The sequence below is a fragment of the Corticium candelabrum genome, chromosome 5, assembly GCF_963422355.1.
Source record: "Corticium candelabrum chromosome 5, ooCorCand1.1, whole genome shotgun sequence".
NCBI classification, from domain to species: Eukaryota; Metazoa; Porifera; class Homoscleromorpha; order Homosclerophorida; family Plakinidae; genus Corticium; species Corticium candelabrum.
Genome location: NC_085089.1, coordinates 7,690,927 through 7,709,051, shown reverse-complemented (window position 1 = coordinate 7,709,051; position 18,125 = coordinate 7,690,927). Strand labels below are relative to the sequence as shown.

Genomic DNA, 18,125 nt, shown 5'->3' with positions numbered 1-18,125 from the left:
TACGGCAGATCCTCTAGCTTAGATGCTTCGTGTTTAGGATCGAGTAGATCGTAACCGTGTCCATTGTAGATTTCCATGTAAGACACTTGAGTTGTGTACACATTCTCTGGATGCTGTGGGAAGACACAGAACTTTAACAAGCAGTCAGACAGACAAATAAACAGAAAGATAGACAGACAGACAGACAGACAGACAGACAGACAGATAGACAGACAGATAGACAGACAAACACACAAACAGCAAGATACTGGTAGACAGACAGACAGACAGATAGACAGACAGACAGACACAGACAGAAAGACAAACAAACAGAAGACAGACAGACAGACAGACAGAAAGAACAACAGACAGACTGACAGACAGACAAACACACAAACAGCAAGATAGACACACAAATGGGCAAAAAATAGACAGACAGACAAAAGGACAAACAAATGGACAGACAGACAGACAGACAAACAAACAATCGACAAACAAACAAACAAACATACATGCAGACAAACATACATGCAGACAAACACCCAAAAAATGAACAAAGTACACAGACAACCAGCAGACAAAGAAACACAAACATGTGAGAAATAGATAGAAAACACGTCCAAACAATATCACCAAACATCAACTAGAGCTCACATTCTCTTGATGCAGAAATACGTATGACAATGATCTTGGTATAATTCCACGATCAGCATAACGTTCAGCACCACCGGTAATAGTAAATGTCTTGCCAGAGCCCGTCTGCATGCAATCCAACAAGTTTCACACAACTTATCAGTAGGCAAACTCTCGAATATGTCACTCACTTGACCATAAGCAAAGATAGTGCCGTTGTAACCAGCCAACACACTAAGCACATACAATTAGAATAAATGGTTGTCTGTCTGTCTGTCTCTGTCTGACTATCTGTCTGTCTGACTCTGTTTGTCTATCTGTCTGTTGTCTGTCTGTCTGTCTGTCTATCTTTCTTATATATTTCATAAATGAATGCTATTACAACCAAACTATTTAAAATGTTCCAGAGACCCGATCGGGTGAATACACCTCACAAACTAATGTGCGCAAAACTGAGTATGATAGTTCTTTACATTACTAGAACTTATAGATAAAAACGTGATAGTTTCCTTGCAATACTATTATAGTGTTAGCATTGCAACGTTGTAATGCTGTTGAGAATCGTTTTCTCCAGCAACACATGAATTCTTTTAACATTCTTATTGCCATCATCATCAGTCGACCTGGTTGATAGTTCCTGTAGGTATCTGGTGGCTCGTTCTCCCCAATGGCCAAAATGATCAAACACAAGTGGAACAAGTGTTAAGGACTGTCTGTTGTCTGTCTGTCTGTCTGTCTGTTGTATATTTACAAACATTAACTATTATACACCATCTAAGTAAAGCAACTAAATACTACCCAAGCCAATAAGGCTTGGTTCTACCTACAAATATTTATGTTTATGTGGCTGTCTCTGTCTGTCTGTCATCTGTCTGTCTGAATTGATGAACAGAGTAATGGACTGAGGTGGATTTGTTACAATGTATACTTTTGAAGATTTGCTTGTTGTATCTTTAATTAAAGTTTTAAATCAATAAAACAATCTGTCTGTTGTCTGTCTGTCTGCCTGTTGTCTGTCTGTCCCATACATATATTTTCATATATCATCACCATTCCATGTCTGACAAAGCTACAATATGCATGTTGCTTGGAAACAACAAATTTATGGTAGCTTTACTGACTTGTCTATCACCTCCTTTGCTACTCGTTCAAATACTTCATCTTGTGATGTCTGTTGATCAAACACTTTGTTGAATCTATCGCAAAATAATCATTGAGCGCCAACACACACACACACACACACACACACACACACACACACACACACACACACACACACACACACACACACACACACACTTGACAACAAACACAAGAGATTACTTGAATGGATACGCTTCCCGTCTGTTGTTCACTAAACCGTCAGATTCTGATCTTGGTATGTAGAATGTGACGTGTGGCGCGTTTTGCTCGTCAGCGTGCACCTCGTATAGCTAAACAAATCAACGTTTACACGTATTATTAAAAATCCTATTTTAAATTATTCACCCCTGTTTTAGCGTTGGTTGGCTTGATGCGACAGAAAATACGAATCGTCTGATGTTCTTCCGCCATTTTCTGCAGATGTTGATATCTACTAACAGTGCAACGCACGTATAGTCGCGTGCGCAGAGCTTGCTCAGCGAAAAGCTTTCTGAGAGAGCCTAGCTATTGCTTGAAAACTTACACAAGCGGTACGCGATAACAAAGTAGAGGTTGCAATAGTCTCGCTTCGCGCGCTCTCCGGTCTGGAAGTTCGAGGCTGTGTGGCTCATTAAATTTTGTAATCAGATTTGTGTGAGAGTGAGTGACTAAGTACTGGTGATAGCTAGTTAAACAAAATTTAGTTTGCCTCTAGACTATGCGGTAGCTGCTGAAGACATGCACGTTACCGGTGTACATGTACAGGTACTGTACCGGTTTACTTACAGCGGTCGCAAAATAACCTATTAGCAACATTAATTTATATTTAATTGTACAAGTCTAGAGTGAATGACAAAAAAAGAGGAAACTTCAATTTTTGTCATTACATCGTTGTTGGAGTCTTCAACTGAGATTATCTAGCTTTTAGAAACGAAATTAGTTCCATCAGGGATCAGGGATCCCACAAACAGAAAAAATGCTCTACGGTGCTCGAGGCTCGATCTCCTTGGACATGGACAACACGTCTAGTTCGATTAGAAACTTTGTTGTTAGCTCCTTGTATTAATTAGGCTAGAGACCGTGTAGTCCTAGCTACGGAATCGAATGTTTGAAAGACGTACTCTACTTTTGTATTCTGTAAATGTTTGTCGGGTACCGTACGTACTACGTGCATGGGGTTCCCGGTTACTTTAGTTGTAGTCTTTACGCCGGCTATCCCGTGTGTGTACAGCAGTAAAGAACAAGGTAACAGACTTACAATCAAACTGATGAGGTTGTGAAATATTATATTGTCAATACCTGCAGGTAATATTACAATAGGGTTAGTACACCAACTTTGCTACAAGTATTTTCATGCGAGATCACGTGAAAGCTGCAGAACGCATCTAGTTATCTATCACAACTATACTCTATGCAACACTAACCGTAATGTTTTACTACATGTCTCTACCCGTCCGTGTCAAATTGGCATCACACACAGCTGCTGTATTTAGTGCTGTAGCGGCACTCACATACTGAGTGCGCCCGAACCAGTTTGATGAGACTCCCAGAAGAACCACAATCCAAGATCACGGGTTCCAGCACAGTTTCAGTAGGAACGCACCTACTGCAAGAATGGTGAGTTTCCTGACCTCCAGGCGGAAACCGAGAGGTCGCAGAGCTGTGACAGTCTCCCTGGCACACCCTCACATTCAACCACACCGGAGTGCAGCCACTTACTTCAATCATCAAGTCTCCCTCGGGATGATCTCGTACTGCACGGCAAGCACTAGTACTGTTACCAGTGCTAGTACCTTCTATACCAATGTTATTCTGTTGCAGAGTTAGGAAGACGAACGCAGCGACGAAACGAGTGAGCATTCGGCAGTGACCGTCTGACATCATATCGAGCGTTGAACGTTGACACAAACGTGCAGTGAATTAAAAACCTACAAAAAGCGGATGAGAACGTCAAACAACATGTAATGAGACGCGACACCATTAAATGCCACCAGGAAAATCGCACCTTGAACCACTATACGCCCTTTGAAAATTTGCCAAGTTCACCACAGACTCATTTAGTTAATCCTAGCGACTAACTAAATCTCTATGTTCACTACACAAATGCACTATAATTCCTAGCAAAAATTCGTAAAGTAAAATTTGCAGCACCAATTGCCCTAACGCGGTACCCTTCCTGCTCTCACCTCTGCTCACCTTTTCGCAGTAAAAAGAAAAATGAAGATGAGCAAGCTAGTAGCACCGTTTTGACGCGTTGATGAAGACGACTCAAACTTTCTAGCGGCTGTCGACGTGTCAAGCAGGCAAATGAACTAAATCCGTGAAGTGTAACCACTAAAATAGTACCTGCCTACCCAGCCGACCCCAACATGGTCAATAATAAACGTGAGCTAAGTGTTCAATGGCAACACCTCAATTATGTTGAATGCGGAAGATGACTATGACAGAAAGCAAATACCGACTCATTTGTAATGTGACCCGCGCTTTGAGATGGAAATCCGTGTTCTATGCAATCAAACAAAACACAGAGAACGATGACATCATGTCTTGTAAGTTGTAACCCAACTCATAACCAGTCACAGCACTTTCTGGATGCAGTAATACGTTTGCATACCATGTATCACTACATCCATGTTGAAACAATATGCTGATTGTACCAATGCAAGAGGAAGTGTTAGAGTAAGTGATATCCTGCTGAACTTGGTTACCTTGTTAACTTCCCCACATTCTTTAATATGTAGATGATGATATCGTTTGAGCTAGCACCTTCACTAGATTTCCGGCTCTTTTCCAAGCCTCCAATTTGGCACGAAAGTCATCATACACAGTCTGGGTAGGATCGACATGGAATGTATCGTCTCGAATAGAAGCAAGAGCAGCATACACATTGTCATACTTTCCGGTATTAACGGCCGTCTGAGCAACATACATTTCCAGTGCAAACGCAAATTCCAGAATAGCCACAGATTGAAACTCGAAGATGAAAGCACGCACGTGACTGTCCACCCACGGATAATTGCAACTTCTATGTGTAATAGGAGCATCACGTGACACGTGTCGCAGTTTCCGACTACATGCCAACTCGATTCGCCCACCTCCCGGTAGAAGGCGAGAGTCTGAGAGACAATTGTCGATCCGATGGACACATTTCCAAAAATTCGTTTCCCACATGTTAGCGAGATCGATCGAAGGAGCACAGATTAGGGCAGTGGTCGCACACAAATTTCTAAAAATACAAAAACAAACATGAAACCAAGTTTACCCAGTCACATTGAATATGTTATTCTAACCTTCCGTCTCCAGTGGGACAAACGGTGCTGGTCATTCTCTGAAAAACAACAGGTTAGGTTATAAACTAATACACAAAAATAGGTGTGAGGGACAGCACCTTTACAGGATGCATAATCACATAACATTTCCCAGTTAAACACGTTGGTCTCCGAAGGATACGGGTCTTGTTTCTAGGCAATGGACTTGATGCAAACCGACTTTCTCCACCACACACACTAACCTCGACAAACTTGCCAACATGTTCCTATAACAGATAAGGCCATTAACAATATCACGTGTCATTAATCATGATAATGATTACTTGTTTTGCCATGTGAAGGTAAGTGAGTCTGCTTGCTCCTGTTAGGTCACACAGCGCTGTCAGCTGTCTGGAGTCGACACCACTCACAATGACTACACCCAATCTACAGCAAGCATCAGCAGCAGCCACATCAACATGACCCTGAACAACCACCACACCGACATTGGTCTATGACAATCAAACACAACATTGCAATTTGTGCGACAATGCAACAAATAGTCCAACCGATTTCAATGCATTTTCCAATTTTTCCAGCCACATGTGTCTGTCGGTAGCAACAGCCCCATCTTCGCTTCTCGACTTCACAACTTGATAGATGTTTGGATTAGATTTATACCCAAAATGTTTAAAATGTGGTGAAACGTCTCCAACAACTACCTGAATTAGATGCATCCACATGTAACAGTCATACACTGAAGACAATAGTGAGAACGTCATACAAGAATAGAAAGTGTCCGACCATGTGCTTGCAATATTTCTGGACTTAGATCTGTTTCCACTACTACACCCTTCACCAACTGTGAATGACATTTGTTGGGACCAATCATACATTGAGCAAACACAAGTGACACGTCCAGCCTATAAGATTCAGTCAGTATAATTTAAATTTTAGAAAATATCATGTTTATATGCATTGTCTCTCACTTGGGATGTGATGATTTTCTACTTTGTAGATGAAGGATTTCTTCCACCAGCGACATTTCAAAGTCCATTCCATGAGCTAAACCTAAACTGTAAGCCACACCAATATTACCCTACTCACAAATTCACTATTCAACTACATTGTAGTTGATTTGTACCACAGTTGTTTCAATGCCATCCAGCTATCTACTATGACCGTTTTGTCCTTGTTGTTACACTGCAGTCCTCCAGGAAAACAAACATTAGATTTAATCTCTGCAGATAAGTGTTGCTCTCTGCTCCCTGCTTTTACTACCGGTGCACTGTCTTGATCCAAATGCTTTGCATCATGCCTGGTTATGTGTCTGCTACCTTTTATGATACGTTTTAATGGTTTCGATAACAATTTCCTTGAGTTCAGTAATGAAGACAGTCTTGAGCTACAATTCGCTGTCTTCGTTTTGAACAAATGGTTGCTATCAGCTGTTACTACTTGTTTGAGTTCTGTTCTACACATTTCTACTCGACAAAGATGCTCAGCTGCAGTAGATGTCATAATGCAGTCATGTTGTGGAAGTTCCTCAAATGAAAAATCATCGTCAACTTCATGGCACCTGTCTTCAGTAGTGACAGCTGTTGAAGAGTAATTGCTACTAACAAATGTGTCCTCCTTTAGTGTTGATATCAAACAGGCTTGAGGAGTAATTGCCAATCCTGTTGAATTTTTAGGCTTCATATCGGAGTTGACATAACTTTGCATCTCTGTCAGACCAAATGCATCATAAACTGACTTCTCTACTGTAGCAAGACATTCATTGGAAGAAATAAACTGTCTAGCTGTAGCATCAAGTTTTACTTCTAGATCATTGCTCCCTTCAAAAAACCAATCAGTATCATTTACATCAATCATTTCCTGATTGCTTGTAGTCTCAACAGTCTCGGACACTAGTGAACGTGCTTTGTTTGGTAAAGCAACAACTTGGTCTGTTGATAATGTATTTATACATATTTCTGAAGATATGGAGTCGCACATAAATGAGACACTAATGTCTAGTCTTTGAGATTCAAACACACAAGTCTCTTCACATATCGACAAAGCTTCATCAAAGAGGCACAGTACAACAGGCAATGGTATACCCTTGACATAGATTCATGTAATTAAAAAACAAACCATAATTCTGTCAGGCAAGCATTATACTTGGTCAGACAGAGATTGAATAGCTCGACTCCATCCTGTTGCCATATTTACCAGAGTTGCGCATCCATTTCCACACACCTTCTGCTGACCTTCACATACGTCTGTTAGTAGCCCAGCAATCGGATGCTGCAAATAAATATCCAAGTTATAAACTTAGTTCCAATTGCTGTTCTAGCTACATCTTCTAGCCTTGACATCCAAGGCATGCACCAAACTCAATGTATCTGCCACCAAAGAACTCGAGGCCGAGCCACTGTTATCTAAGATGGCTTTGACACTACATAATCATACCAAAACAAATCAAAACAAGTCAAGTCTATTTGCTATAGCGTACTACGTATCTGTTCTACGTCTCACTTTCTTTGCGGTCCCAACAACGTCCTAGAAGAAGCCCCTAATTAACGATAATATAAAAATAATATAAATGTCAAATTAGTGGTATTCGTTATAAGTACCAATGGCTTTCAGTCCTTGAAACCAGAAAGTAGAGGAGACCGCCATTGCGGTACCGCCCTCGAAGTCCCGACGACTTAAGTTGCGCAAGCAAGATGTGCACGTGATGATGGTCACTGTGCTCACGATGTAAATGTAGTTTTTTTAAACTGCCTGATTATTGTAATTTCATACTCAAGTGACAACCAGATCACTCTGATCCGTAAACATCAAAACAAACCCTGCTACATGAACAAAAGTGCTTTAACTTAATTAACAGAGGATAGAACTATTTAATAACAAGGGGTCTCCAACTGATGTCGCAGTTCCTAACTCTAGAACTATATAGCTAAATTTACGTAGAACAGATGAAGTCAGCAGATGAAGTTGAAATTACATTGTCTCATACTGTTGTTGTACCAACAACTGTTCTTCTTTGAGTAACTGCCCTTTTCTGTACATTTGAACGGCTTGCTCGTGCTCTCCCAATGATTTCAGTATAACTGACAGTTTAAAATAGAGATGGTCTTCTGGTTTAATGCGGATTCCATGTTCATAAAGGCTTGCAGCAGTGTCTAGATCACCATTAGCTTCAGTTAATTCGGCATATTGAATAACAACGTCAAAGTTGTGAGGATTCAGTTTGTATGCTTTTCTAATGGCAGCCTCTGAGCCAGTGATATCATCCAGTTGTTTAAGACAGCGAGACAGAGTACTGTAAGCTACAACAAATTTGGGATCGTAGTCAATGGCTTTCTGCAGAAACTCCAAACCTTTGTCATATTGACCATCATTGTAAAGAGCTTCACCTAATTTGTGCCATATCTCTGCATTGTTTGGAAGTAACGTATAAAGCTGATAATATTTCTCAACTATTTGTTTTTGAACAGCCTTTTTTACATTCTTATCTTCTGTATTAAGGACTTTGACATTCAGTTGATTTAGATTGTAAAATATCCGTTCTGCTGGTGTTGACGCCTCAGTCTTCTGTAATCCAATAGCCAAAGTATCATCAATATTAATCGTTCCATGGTAATATGACTCAGGTAAATACAATATCTCTCCAGCTTCTTGCACACACTCTAGAGGCTTATCATCTCCCTCCAGTGTTGGATATATGTTTTTCAGCCAATCTATTTGACTATATCCTGGCCACACCCCCCCTGGTGGAGTTTTGCTTGGAGGATACAAAAACCAACGTTTTCGACCAAGTACAACTGCATTCCACGCGTCTGCATGTTTATGAAACCTCGCACCACTCCTTGATGTTCCCATGAGAAAAAACCTGTCAGTACCCTCTTCATTAGCAAGCAAGTGAGGAGGACGAAAACTGTGTTGCAGTTCACTGTCTTGAAAGAAATGTCGATCAAAGATGTAGAAAGGTTCGTCAGATATTTCATTTCTCTTGTTTAGCATTTCTTCAACATACTCACCAAACGAATTCGAAGCTGATCCACCTGACCTGACAATATCCAGTAAACGTCCTGATGATACAGACCAGTAAGAATAGAGATCAAGAAGTTTGCGACGTTGAAATAGATCTGGATCTGTCCAGTCAGCAGCACCGTTTGGAAACGTCAGCAATAGAGGTTTCTTGAAACGGTACAGAGACTCAAATTCATCAACAGTCACACTGTTAGCGTCGCGTCTCTCGATGTTGCAGCGTGTCGCATCCAGTTCTTCCCTCTCCCGACGGTCTGCCACCCTCCAGCCATTTGCAGACGTGTGGTGTAATAATTGTTGCAGCTCTAGTGATTCACTGTGCGTGTATGACGGGTCATCAGCCACCAGTGGCTCTTGCGGAGTAACGATAGAGATCAACACCGTCGCTAATCCTATTACACCAAAAAACAAAAGGAACAAACCGGGAAGAGAGAAGACGAAGAACGGTCGGGTAACGTAGTCGACTTCCTGATCGACGTCCACAGTGACAGCAGGTTGACTGGTGTCAGTATGCCGTCTTTTCCTTGTCCTCACGTTCCTTTTCGCCATAGGATGTGAGCTTTCCGCTTTGCATACATAACAGTTGAAAGCTACTAGCTCTAGATGAAGAAGCGCTAGCGCTAGAGAGCTAAAACTTTGGCTGCTACGCAACACGGAACTAGTACTTCACACGCTGGAAATGATATGCGCGACCAGAGACGCCGGCAGGGCCACGCGAGACTAGTGCTGGTGATACGACCCAAGTAGGAATCCGGACCGTTCGCGAATGGGCTAGCCCATTTGGGAATTCTCATACGGGCTGACCATTTGGGAATCCTCTAGCCCGTATAAGAATACGAGGTGAACAGAGTAGGAATTCAGACCGTTCGCGAATAGGCTAGCCCGTTTGCGAATGCGGTCAAAACCAATGTCCAAATAATGCCGACTGCTTAATAACGATTTACATATTCGTCTTCGGGTCTAGATCAATTTTTTACCGTACAGCTGCAGTACGAGTCCAGTTTTCCGTTACTGAAATTTAGGGCAAATGGAATTTGAAAAAATACGATCGCTACAAAAAGACACTAGTAGCGCATGCACATAGGAGTTGTGCACAATGGAATTGCGTGCACACAAAAACACACCGAAAACAAGTCTAGACATGCAAAAGCTTAAGGTTACACTGGAATTGCGTCCACCTAAATTGCGTGAACCCAAATAACCCACAAAAAATATCACACAAAACACACTGGAATTGTGCGCGGTATACGTACACTGGAATTGCACTCACAAAGAAATAGACTGGAACCATGCACCCTGGAATTGTAAAAAATGGAATTACACAAAAATACACTGAAATTGTGCACACAAAATCAGTGGAAATAGGCACGGAAAATACACTGGAAACGCGCACGCAAAGCCGCACGGTTTACTGAGACATTATCACAGAAATCTATATATTCGAACGCTATATATGGATGCGACATTTTGTGTTGTAAACCAGTTAGAAAAAAATACGAAATCTTAATAACCCATTTGAGAAATAATGATGTCACGCTGCTTTCCAACTCTATATTAATCTAATCACATTCACAATTCCTCCAAAACCACCAAGAAATTTAAAAACTATGAATAATGCGTAACTTTATACAGTAATTTGGTTTTTCTTACCAACCTCGCCACTCTTGCGAAAGGACACAAACACACAAAACAACCGTACACAAGCATACAAACACACAGTTACACAAACAGACAAAAACGGACACACGGACACATGCGTGCACAATTCCAGCGTGTTTTTCTGTGCACGATTCCGGTGTGTTTTGTGTGCATGCAATTCCGGTGTCTTTTTGTAGCGAGTGTAATCTTGTCCAATTCAGCTTGCTATAAAATTCGCAAACGGTATGGCAAGTCTGGGGGCCCATTCGCGAATGGGCTAGCTAGCCCGTTTGCGAATGCGGTCTAAACCAATGTCAAAACCGTTTCTACTGTATGATAACGATTTACAGATTGGTCGACTAGTTTATATCAGATTCTTACCATACACGTGGAGTCTTGCCATATATTAAAATTCGCAAACGGTATGGCAAGTCCGGGGGGGGAACCATTCGCGAATGGGCTAGCTAGCCCACATGCGAATGCGGTGTAAACCAATGTTTAGTTTGTTAGTGGTTATGTGCGATAGGGACAGTAGACTTGCTTAGTTGTGTTGTGTGTAGATTTCAATGTTGAAATATATGTGTTGACAGACAGGCAAACAGACATACACACACACATACATACATACATACAGTCATAAATTAACTAATGGACTTGGCCTAGAATGTCAAAGTCAAATAATCTATCTAAATCACCATGATTAAGTGACAGTTTTGCTGATTTTAGTCACTTATGCTTGGACCTTTTATTTTCAAGCTAGCTGATTGTTAAAGTAGACTTCAATGTTGCCAATATATCATTGACAGACAGACAGACAGATACTTTATTCTCATATAGACGCTGCTTGTACATACGCCAGGAATTTGTGAAAGCAAACCAGTCCTTGCAAAGTCAAAGATTAACTAATGGACTTGGCCTTGAATGACAAACCGACAGACAGATAGACAGACAGCCAGACAGACATCTCAACTAGACAATACACATAACTCAATCATTGCTCAGCTCTCAAACTGACAGAGAGACAGAGAGACAGAGAGACAGACAGACAGATTAGTAGATGTCAATGTTCTAAATATACAACTGACAGACAGACAGACAGATAAACAGACAGATATAATGACATACATACCTACAGACAAACAGGCAAACAGACAGACAACAGACTAACTTCATTTATGAAAATATATGATTATGACAGAAAGATAGACAGACAGTCAGACAGACAGATACTTTATTCTCATATACACTCTACTTGTATACATATGCTAGAAACTTGTAAAAGCAAACAAACCCTAGATAAACTAATGGAAAAACAGACAGACAGACAGATAAACAGACATACATACATACATACATACATACATACATACATACATACAGACAGACAGACAGACATCTAAACTAGACAATACACACGACTCAATCATTGCTAGTTCTGTCTCTTTGTGCACTCTTGACAGTGCCAAGTTGGTTGTTGGGAAATTTTGGCCGCATTCGCCACACCGTTTGAAGATGAACTAACGCAGTCCAGGTGATACCAGTTCTCACAGTCATCACACTGGACCATTTGCTTCCCAGGAAGGTGCAAGTAGCACAGACAATGGATGCTGATTGCCGTCTTTACTTCAGTAGATCTTGTTGTACGGCTAACTTGAGGAAAGCAAGTGAGAGTACCCGACTGAAAACAAAAGTGCAGGTGTTTTCTTAGAGAACGCTCAGAGAAAGATACAGTACTGGGATCAATTCCATGACACAATGCTGTAGCAAAAGCCAAAGCAAAGGGGCCACAGTTTCCCTCCCCACGTAACTGCTGCTGCACTGCTTTGATGGCTACATCAATTTTGCCATCCTTGTCAGCCAGAAGCCTGTAAATATCAACAAGCTGCCTACAAAGGGCACGTCCTAGACTACCCGATGACAGACTGTCATATACGTATACATGGGCACAGCTTTCTATAACTCCTGCAGTGGAGGTGAGCCAATGATGCTGTTCGTTGTTGTGTATCTGAACGGCACTGTTTGTGGCTGCTGTAAATCCCCCAGGAGACATTCCCACCAGAGGAGAATTTAGTCCATCAATTGTAGGAAACTGATCCCTTAGTAGACGTTGTGCAGCTGAAATGTGTGTGTCATAGAGCCATTGCCCACCTAGCAACCTCAGTTCATCTCCTCTGTCAAGCTGAAGATGAGGTAACCAATCGTTGTTCCTTGCTGGGCGTTCATGTTTGACATTCAAGTCCACAATAATAATCTCAGTCTCTTCTTGTCTTCCGACGTTGCAGCACATCCAACCACGATGGCACTTGGGGGAGCACAGTTTCTTATTTGCCTGGCAGCTACATTTCTTCACAACGGTACAACTATTGTTGCACTTACAGTCACTGGTCGATAACGTTTGATGGCTTGATGGCTTTGTTGATGGCTTTGTTGATGGCTTTGTTGGTTGCTTTAAACTAGCAAGATTCATACATTTTACTCCACGGTGGCACTTGCTGTGGCACACAGTACCATTATGAAGGCATGGACACTGTCTTCCTGTCACACATCCCTTTCTACATTTGCACCATCTTGCAGGCAACCCTCCACGCTTCTGTCTAGCCAATCTCACCGCTTCCCTTAAAGATATCTTTCGGTCATTCTCCCAGTTAGACGTACTGAGATCCTCAATCTTGCCTAAAAATACCTCTAGATTGTTATCATCATACAATCTCTCCAAAACTCCGTACTTTGACCTGTTTTGATAGGATATAAATAATCAATTTATGGAAGACAAGGGAGAAGCCACTACATGTACATGAGACGGTAGCTGATTCTCTTTGTCCCTCGGATTTCAACCACTACTGCAAGAAGACGTGGGAGATCCGTTGACATCCTGTCTTGTTGGGGAATTCTAACAGTGACATAGTCACCCACTGCATATGGTTGTAGTTTCACCCGTTTGCTTTTGGAATGCTTGTACATTTGCTTCTCTGCTGATTTGATGTAATTATCTAACGCTCTCTTTCTTCTTTGTATGTGTTGTCTACTTGTTCCTAACAAGCCACCTGCATTAGAAAAAGACACAATTTGCTGCTGCTATCATTGAAGGGTGTATACAGACCATAAATGTATGTATGTACATATGTATTACGTATGTATATTTCATACCTGTTGATTCTTCTGAAGTCTCTATATAATCATTGCCATTGCCTAATTGATATGTTCTGTCTGCTAGAACCAATACATTTGTAAGAGTAAGGTTAATTACTGGCAACATTAAATATACTTTTTGTACACGTAGAAACTTCATCCATCTCCACAAAGCGTTTCTCAGAAAAATCAATGCCATCATCTAACATCGTAGACGTGTACAATAATTAGAAGAACATTGTGTAACTGCATCATTAACCATCAGCCAATGAAGAAGTATCTCCTACTGTCTCTATGTCATCATTGTCATTGTCATTGTCTGGAGGAGAGGCGATGGTAGCATTGCCAAATTGACAAGTTATGTCAGCTAGCAACAGTTAGGTTATCTAGTTTGTGTCAACGTTTCAATATTCACACACATGCACGCATGCACACACACACACACGCACACACACACACACACACACACACACACACACACGACTTATAATATACCTCTACAAACTCTGGCCATCTCCACATCATCTTTATCTCCTTTATCAGAAGAATCATTGCCATCATCTAACACCAATATACAAGTAAAATTGGAAGAGTATTATGTAACTGCACCATTTTACGTTTATCCAATGTAGGGATATCTTCTAACAACGTTTCTATACCATCATTGTCTTTGTCATTGTGGTTGTCTGGAAGAGAACTAATGGTACTATTGACAATTTGGCAAGCTCTTTCAGCTAGCAGCAATACATAATAAGATTCAGTAAATGTAGGTTCTGTCAACGTTTTAACACACACACACACACACACACACACACACACACACACACACACACACACACACACACACACACACACACACACACACACACACACACACACACACACACACACACTGATTTATAGATGTAGAAACTGTGTGATCCTCCACATGACCATCTCCTTCATCAGGGGAATCGTTGCCATATTCTAACACCAAGATACAAGTAAAATAATTGGAAAAGTATTAGGGTAACTGCATCATTGTACCGTCAGTCAATGTAGGAATATCTTTTAGAACCTTCAGCAAATCCTCTTCTTCAGGTTGAACATCTTTATGGCAACCAGGAAACACACCATCTGTTGGGGGCTGTCCAAAAACAACGTCATAAGGCGCCACATTGATTGCACTATGGATTTGTGTGTTCATAGCATCTGTGTACAAGAATACAAATCTAAAACATAATCTGTGATGCAACGTCAGTAGCACAAGTACATTGCACTAAGGAAAGATATTTGGTCCATCCCGTTCCTGGATACTCTGCACGACGAACAGCAAGCATATGTTGTACAGTTCTATGGGCCTGTTCGACAAGGCCTTGAGATTGAGGATGGCGTGGACGACCTGTCACAATTTTGCAATCTCCTGGCCATAATCTAACAACTTTTCGAATGATCTGTAGCAAGAAAATAAAAGAACAAGAGTAATAAATTTTGGTTGAGACTTTAGGTAATGTTCTTACCTTATTGCAAAATTCTTTCCCATTGTCATGCTGTAATATAAGTGGGAGACCAACAACACTGAAGACATTTTTAATAAGACATCTGGCCACTTCCACTGACTTCTTCCTATGCTGAGGCCACAGGAAATTGAATTTGGTAAAATGGTCAATATAATGACTGATATATTTGAAGTCTCCATCAGGGTCTACTGTCATATCAATAAGATCTATCTGGCCTCTTCGCATGAAACCTGGTGAAATAATCGGCTTGACAGTAGCTACTGACATTTGTGGCGTTTTACATGCGCAGATAACGCATGTCTTCACAAATTGTTGAACTGCAGGTCTCGGGATGCCAAAATACTGCTTTTGAACCTAAGGTAGACACAATCTCTGAAACACCATCCATCCACCCGCCCATCCATCCATTGGGCTTCATAATTTTGACAGTTAGTAAATTATTATACGTATGGATTACGTTTGGTGACTGTAGCTGTCTACATTCTAGTTTAGCATATCAGTGATTTCTGTATATTTGGCTGTTTAGTTATATCTGAAATATATCCATCCATCCACCCGCCCATCCATCCACCCGCCCATCCATGCTGTATCTGAATCTGATGGCCAAATTGTCGATGACCTAGATGAGGCAGCCGCTATGATTCCGCCACTGTTACTATCTGATGAAGATCCGAAACCAGTTTCGTACGCCCGCCATGAGCTTCTTTTAGCAGATGCAAGAAAATTGCAACACAGACTATCCAATGCTATTGCTCAAAAAGACACCACAGCCCTTTTAGCGTCAGTCGTCTCTGACAAAGATTCAGCACGATTACAATCTCTTCAAGGCCCCTACGCGGGAGCTTGGCTCGACTCTATACCCTCCTCTCGCAAGTTCGCGCTATCGTCTCCGGAATTTAATTTGGCGTCTTGCATGAGGTTGGGGATACCCTTGCCATTTGGAGAATGGGTTGTAAATTGCGAATGTGGATCAAAACTCGACGCTGAAGGTTTCCACCTACTTACTTGCAAGTCTGGCGGCGGTCCCAACTGGCAACACAACAGCCTTGTCGCAAGCTGGTCCGACTGCCTTCTCGATCTTGGTATACATCACCGAAAGGAGCCTCGCAACAGATACAGCAACAGCGATGATAGGCCTGATATCGTCGTATTTGACAGCGAAAATGGCTCATCTCTAGATCTAGATGTTTCATTCGCCCACCCCTGGAGCAAAGACTATCTGAAACGAACAGCTCGAATCTGCGGATTTGCTGCCAAAAAACGTGAGGACCTCAAGTTTTCAAAATATGATCAGGAACGTCTAGCAAGTGGTGACTCACCAGCATTCACACCTCTAGTTTTTGAGCACTTTGGCTGCTGGGGTGAGAAAGCTGTCGACTACTTAAGGGTACTTTCGAGAAAATCTAGGGATGCTGTTGGAAAATCCAACACGGCTGACTTCATAAATTTTTGGCGTAAGCGCATCTCTGTTCAGATTCAAAAGTGCAATTCAAGGGTCCTATTAAGGAAGATTGACAGGCTTACCAACTCAAGGAGACCATACAATCACGGTCAAGACTGGGATGCCCAGTCTATTTGGGCTTCATAATTTTGACAGTTAGTAAATTATTATACGTATGGATTACGTTTGGTGACTGTAGCTGTCTACATTCTAGTTTAGCATATCAGTGATTTCTGTATATTTGGCTGTTTAGTTATATCTGAAATATAGCCATCCATCCATCCACCCGCCCACTCATCCACTCACCCACCCGCCCACCCATCCACTCGCCCACCCATCCACTCGCCCACCCATCCACTCGCCCACCCACCCATCCACTCGCCCACCCACCCATCCACTCGCCCACCCACCCACCCACCCGTCCATGCACCCACCCGTCCATGCACCCTCCCACCTGTCCATGCACTCTCCCACCCGTCCATGCACGAACCCTCCCACTCGTTGGTTCACCCTCCCACCCGTCGGTCACCCTCCCACCCGTCCGTGCACCCTCCCACCCGTCCGTGCACCCTCCCACCAGTCCGTGCACCCTCCCACCCACTCACCCACCTACCCGTCCACCCACTCACCCACCTACCAGTCCACACCAATCCACCCACCTACCAATCCACCCACCTACCAATCCACCCACCTACCAATCCACCCACCTACCAATCCACCCACCTACCAGTCAACCCACCTACCAGTTCACCCACCTACCCGGCACCCACCTACCCATCCACCCGCCTTCCCACCCGCCTACCCACCCACCCACCCACCTCACCCACCATATACCAACCTCACCCACCCACCCACTCATCCATCCAAAGATACTTACATCTGCAAAAACTTTCCGATATCCAGTGTGCACTCTAGAGCCTTCATGGATAGTTATGAGGATATCATAAATTTCAGACACGTTCGCTACTTTTAGCCAGTTCCCAAGCAAAGATGTCTTTGTTTCACTTCCCTGTTACAAAGATAGCAAACAATACAGTATATAACCACATCAATTGCATTAATAATTTACATATTCCTAATTAATTAAGTTGGCAAAGAAACGAGCAGATATCTGCTAGAGGTGAGAAGAATTGCTAAGTTAATGTCTAAGCTAATACAAGTAGCGACATTACAATGACTCACATACCTGTCATACACAAACAAACAGACTAGCAGGCGGGCAGACACAGTCGACACATGCACATGCATAATATTATACATATGAAATTCAGACACATCTGACCTTTGGTGCAGGCACACAAAGAACTTCTTTCAGCCCTAGCACGGGCAGGTCGATTACTGCGAATCCCTTGCTACGAACATAAAATCTGAAACGAGGGCTGTCAACGCGCGCGTGCT

General features: G+C 42.1%; 6 protein-coding genes across 12 annotated transcripts in view; 1 reads left to right on the top strand and 5 right to left on the bottom strand.

Moving 5' to 3' along the window:
- LOC134180629 (kinesin-like protein KIF6) overlaps positions 1–2,171 on the bottom strand; it is a 9,590-nt gene extending 7,419 nt beyond the window's left edge. The window contains exons 1-6 of the mRNA XM_062647819.1: positions 2,101–2,171; positions 1,936–2,045; positions 1,734–1,808; positions 804–846; positions 634–738; positions 4–113 (exon numbers count right to left, since the gene is read on the bottom strand). Of these exons, the coding sequence (XP_062503803.1) occupies positions 4–113; positions 634–738; positions 804–846; positions 1,734–1,808; positions 1,936–2,045; positions 2,101–2,166 (509 nt within the window). The 5' untranslated portion in view covers positions 2,167–2,171. The remainder of the gene's footprint in view (positions 1–3; positions 114–633; positions 739–803; positions 847–1,733; positions 1,809–1,935; positions 2,046–2,100) is intronic.
- An 839-nt stretch (positions 2,172–3,010) lies between these two features.
- LOC134180335 (Bardet-Biedl syndrome 12 protein homolog) lies at positions 3,011–7,659 on the bottom strand. Of its 6 annotated transcripts, XR_009969974.1 has the most exons (14): positions 7,601–7,659; positions 7,503–7,539; positions 7,335–7,422; positions 7,146–7,271; positions 6,127–7,085; positions 5,972–6,058; positions 5,767–5,905; positions 5,552–5,704; positions 5,327–5,494; positions 5,123–5,269; positions 5,025–5,062; positions 3,886–4,960; positions 3,740–3,829; positions 3,011–3,662 (listed from the first exon to the last, which is right to left on the bottom strand). XR_009969974.1 is itself a non-coding variant. In XM_062647469.1 (12 exons), the coding sequence occupies exons 1-12, from the start codon at positions 7,644–7,646 to the stop codon at positions 4,465–4,467; spliced, it is 2,484 nt and encodes an 827-aa protein (XP_062503453.1). In that variant the 5' UTR covers positions 7,647–7,659; the 3' UTR covers positions 3,011–4,464. The 6 variants fall into 6 exon arrangements, 1 of the variants encoding a protein (XP_062503453.1); XR_009969971.1 differs by having other exon boundaries at positions 3,740–4,960; XR_009969973.1 differs by having other exon boundaries at positions 3,011–3,829.
- Positions 7,660–7,726: 67 nt separating this feature from the next.
- Positions 7,727–9,719, bottom strand: LOC134180041 (uncharacterized). Its single transcript, XM_062647113.1, has one exon. The coding sequence runs from the start codon at positions 9,567–9,569 to the stop codon at positions 7,971–7,973; it is 1,599 nt and encodes a 532-aa protein (XP_062503097.1). The 5' UTR covers positions 9,570–9,719; the 3' UTR covers positions 7,727–7,970.
- Positions 9,720–11,873: 2,154 nt separating this feature from the next.
- LOC134179989 (uncharacterized) lies at positions 11,874–12,768 on the bottom strand. Its single transcript, XM_062647038.1, has one exon. It carries the CDS (start codon positions 12,706–12,708, stop codon positions 12,088–12,090), a length of 621 nt encoding a protein of 206 aa, XP_062503022.1. The 5' UTR covers positions 12,709–12,768; the 3' UTR covers positions 11,874–12,087.
- A 1,549-nt stretch (positions 12,769–14,317) lies between these two features.
- Positions 14,318–15,837, bottom strand: LOC134179988 (KRAB-A domain-containing protein 2-like). 2 transcript variants are annotated; one of them, XR_009969921.1, is made up of 6 exons: positions 15,287–15,837; positions 15,040–15,220; positions 14,814–14,978; positions 14,681–14,753; positions 14,405–14,521; positions 14,318–14,348 (listed from the first exon to the last, which is right to left on the bottom strand). XR_009969921.1 is itself a non-coding variant. In XM_062647037.1 (5 exons), the coding sequence occupies exons 1-5, from the start codon at positions 15,551–15,553 to the stop codon at positions 14,461–14,463; spliced, it is 699 nt and encodes a 232-aa protein (XP_062503021.1). In that variant the 5' UTR covers positions 15,554–15,837; the 3' UTR covers positions 14,405–14,460. The 2 variants fall into 2 exon arrangements, 1 of the variants encoding a protein (XP_062503021.1); XM_062647037.1 differs by lacking the exon at positions 14,318–14,348 and having other exon boundaries at positions 14,405–14,473.
- A 54-nt stretch (positions 15,838–15,891) lies between these two features.
- On the top strand, positions 15,892–16,990 carry LOC134180243 (uncharacterized). The gene has a single exon (XM_062647347.1). It carries the CDS (start codon positions 15,924–15,926, stop codon positions 16,872–16,874), a length of 951 nt encoding a protein of 316 aa, XP_062503331.1. The 5' UTR covers positions 15,892–15,923; the 3' UTR covers positions 16,875–16,990.
- Positions 16,991–18,125: the final 1,135 nt, after the last annotated feature.

Bases quoted from the DNA above. Each gene is read 5' to 3' on its own strand.
- LOC134180335 (XM_062647469.1), bottom strand. From the start codon at position 7,646: ATGGCGGTCTCCTCTACTTTCTGGTTTCAAGGACTGAAAGCCATTG. The intron at 7,423-7,502 runs GTGAGACGTAGA...ATGATTATGTAG, and splicing joins TTGTTGGGACCGCAAAGAAA to TGTCAAAGCCATCTTAGATA. The intron at 5,270-5,326 runs GTAATCATTATC...TATCTGTTATAG, and splicing joins ACCTTCACATGGCAAAACAA to GAACATGTTGGCAAGTTTGT.
- LOC134180041 (XM_062647113.1), bottom strand. From the start codon at position 9,569: ATGGCGAAAAGGAACGTGAGGACAAGGAAAAGACGGCATACTGACACC.
- LOC134179989 (XM_062647038.1), bottom strand. From the start codon at position 12,708: ATGTCTCCTGGGGGATTTACAGCAGCCACAAACAGTGCCGTTCAGATA.
- LOC134179988 (XM_062647037.1), bottom strand. From the start codon at position 15,553: ATGTCAGTAGCTACTGTCAAGCCGATTATTTCACCAGGTTTCATGCGA. The intron at 14,979-15,039 runs GTACTTGTGCTA...TCTTGTACACAG, and splicing joins ATATCTTTCCTTAGTGCAAT to ATGCTATGAACACACAAATC. The intron at 14,754-14,813 runs GTACAATGATGC...TCTTGGTGTTAG, and splicing joins TATTCCTACATTGACTGACG to AATATGGCAACGATTCCCCT.
- LOC134180243 (XM_062647347.1), top strand. From the start codon at position 15,924: ATGATTCCGCCACTGTTACTATCTGATGAAGATCCGAAACCAGTTTCG.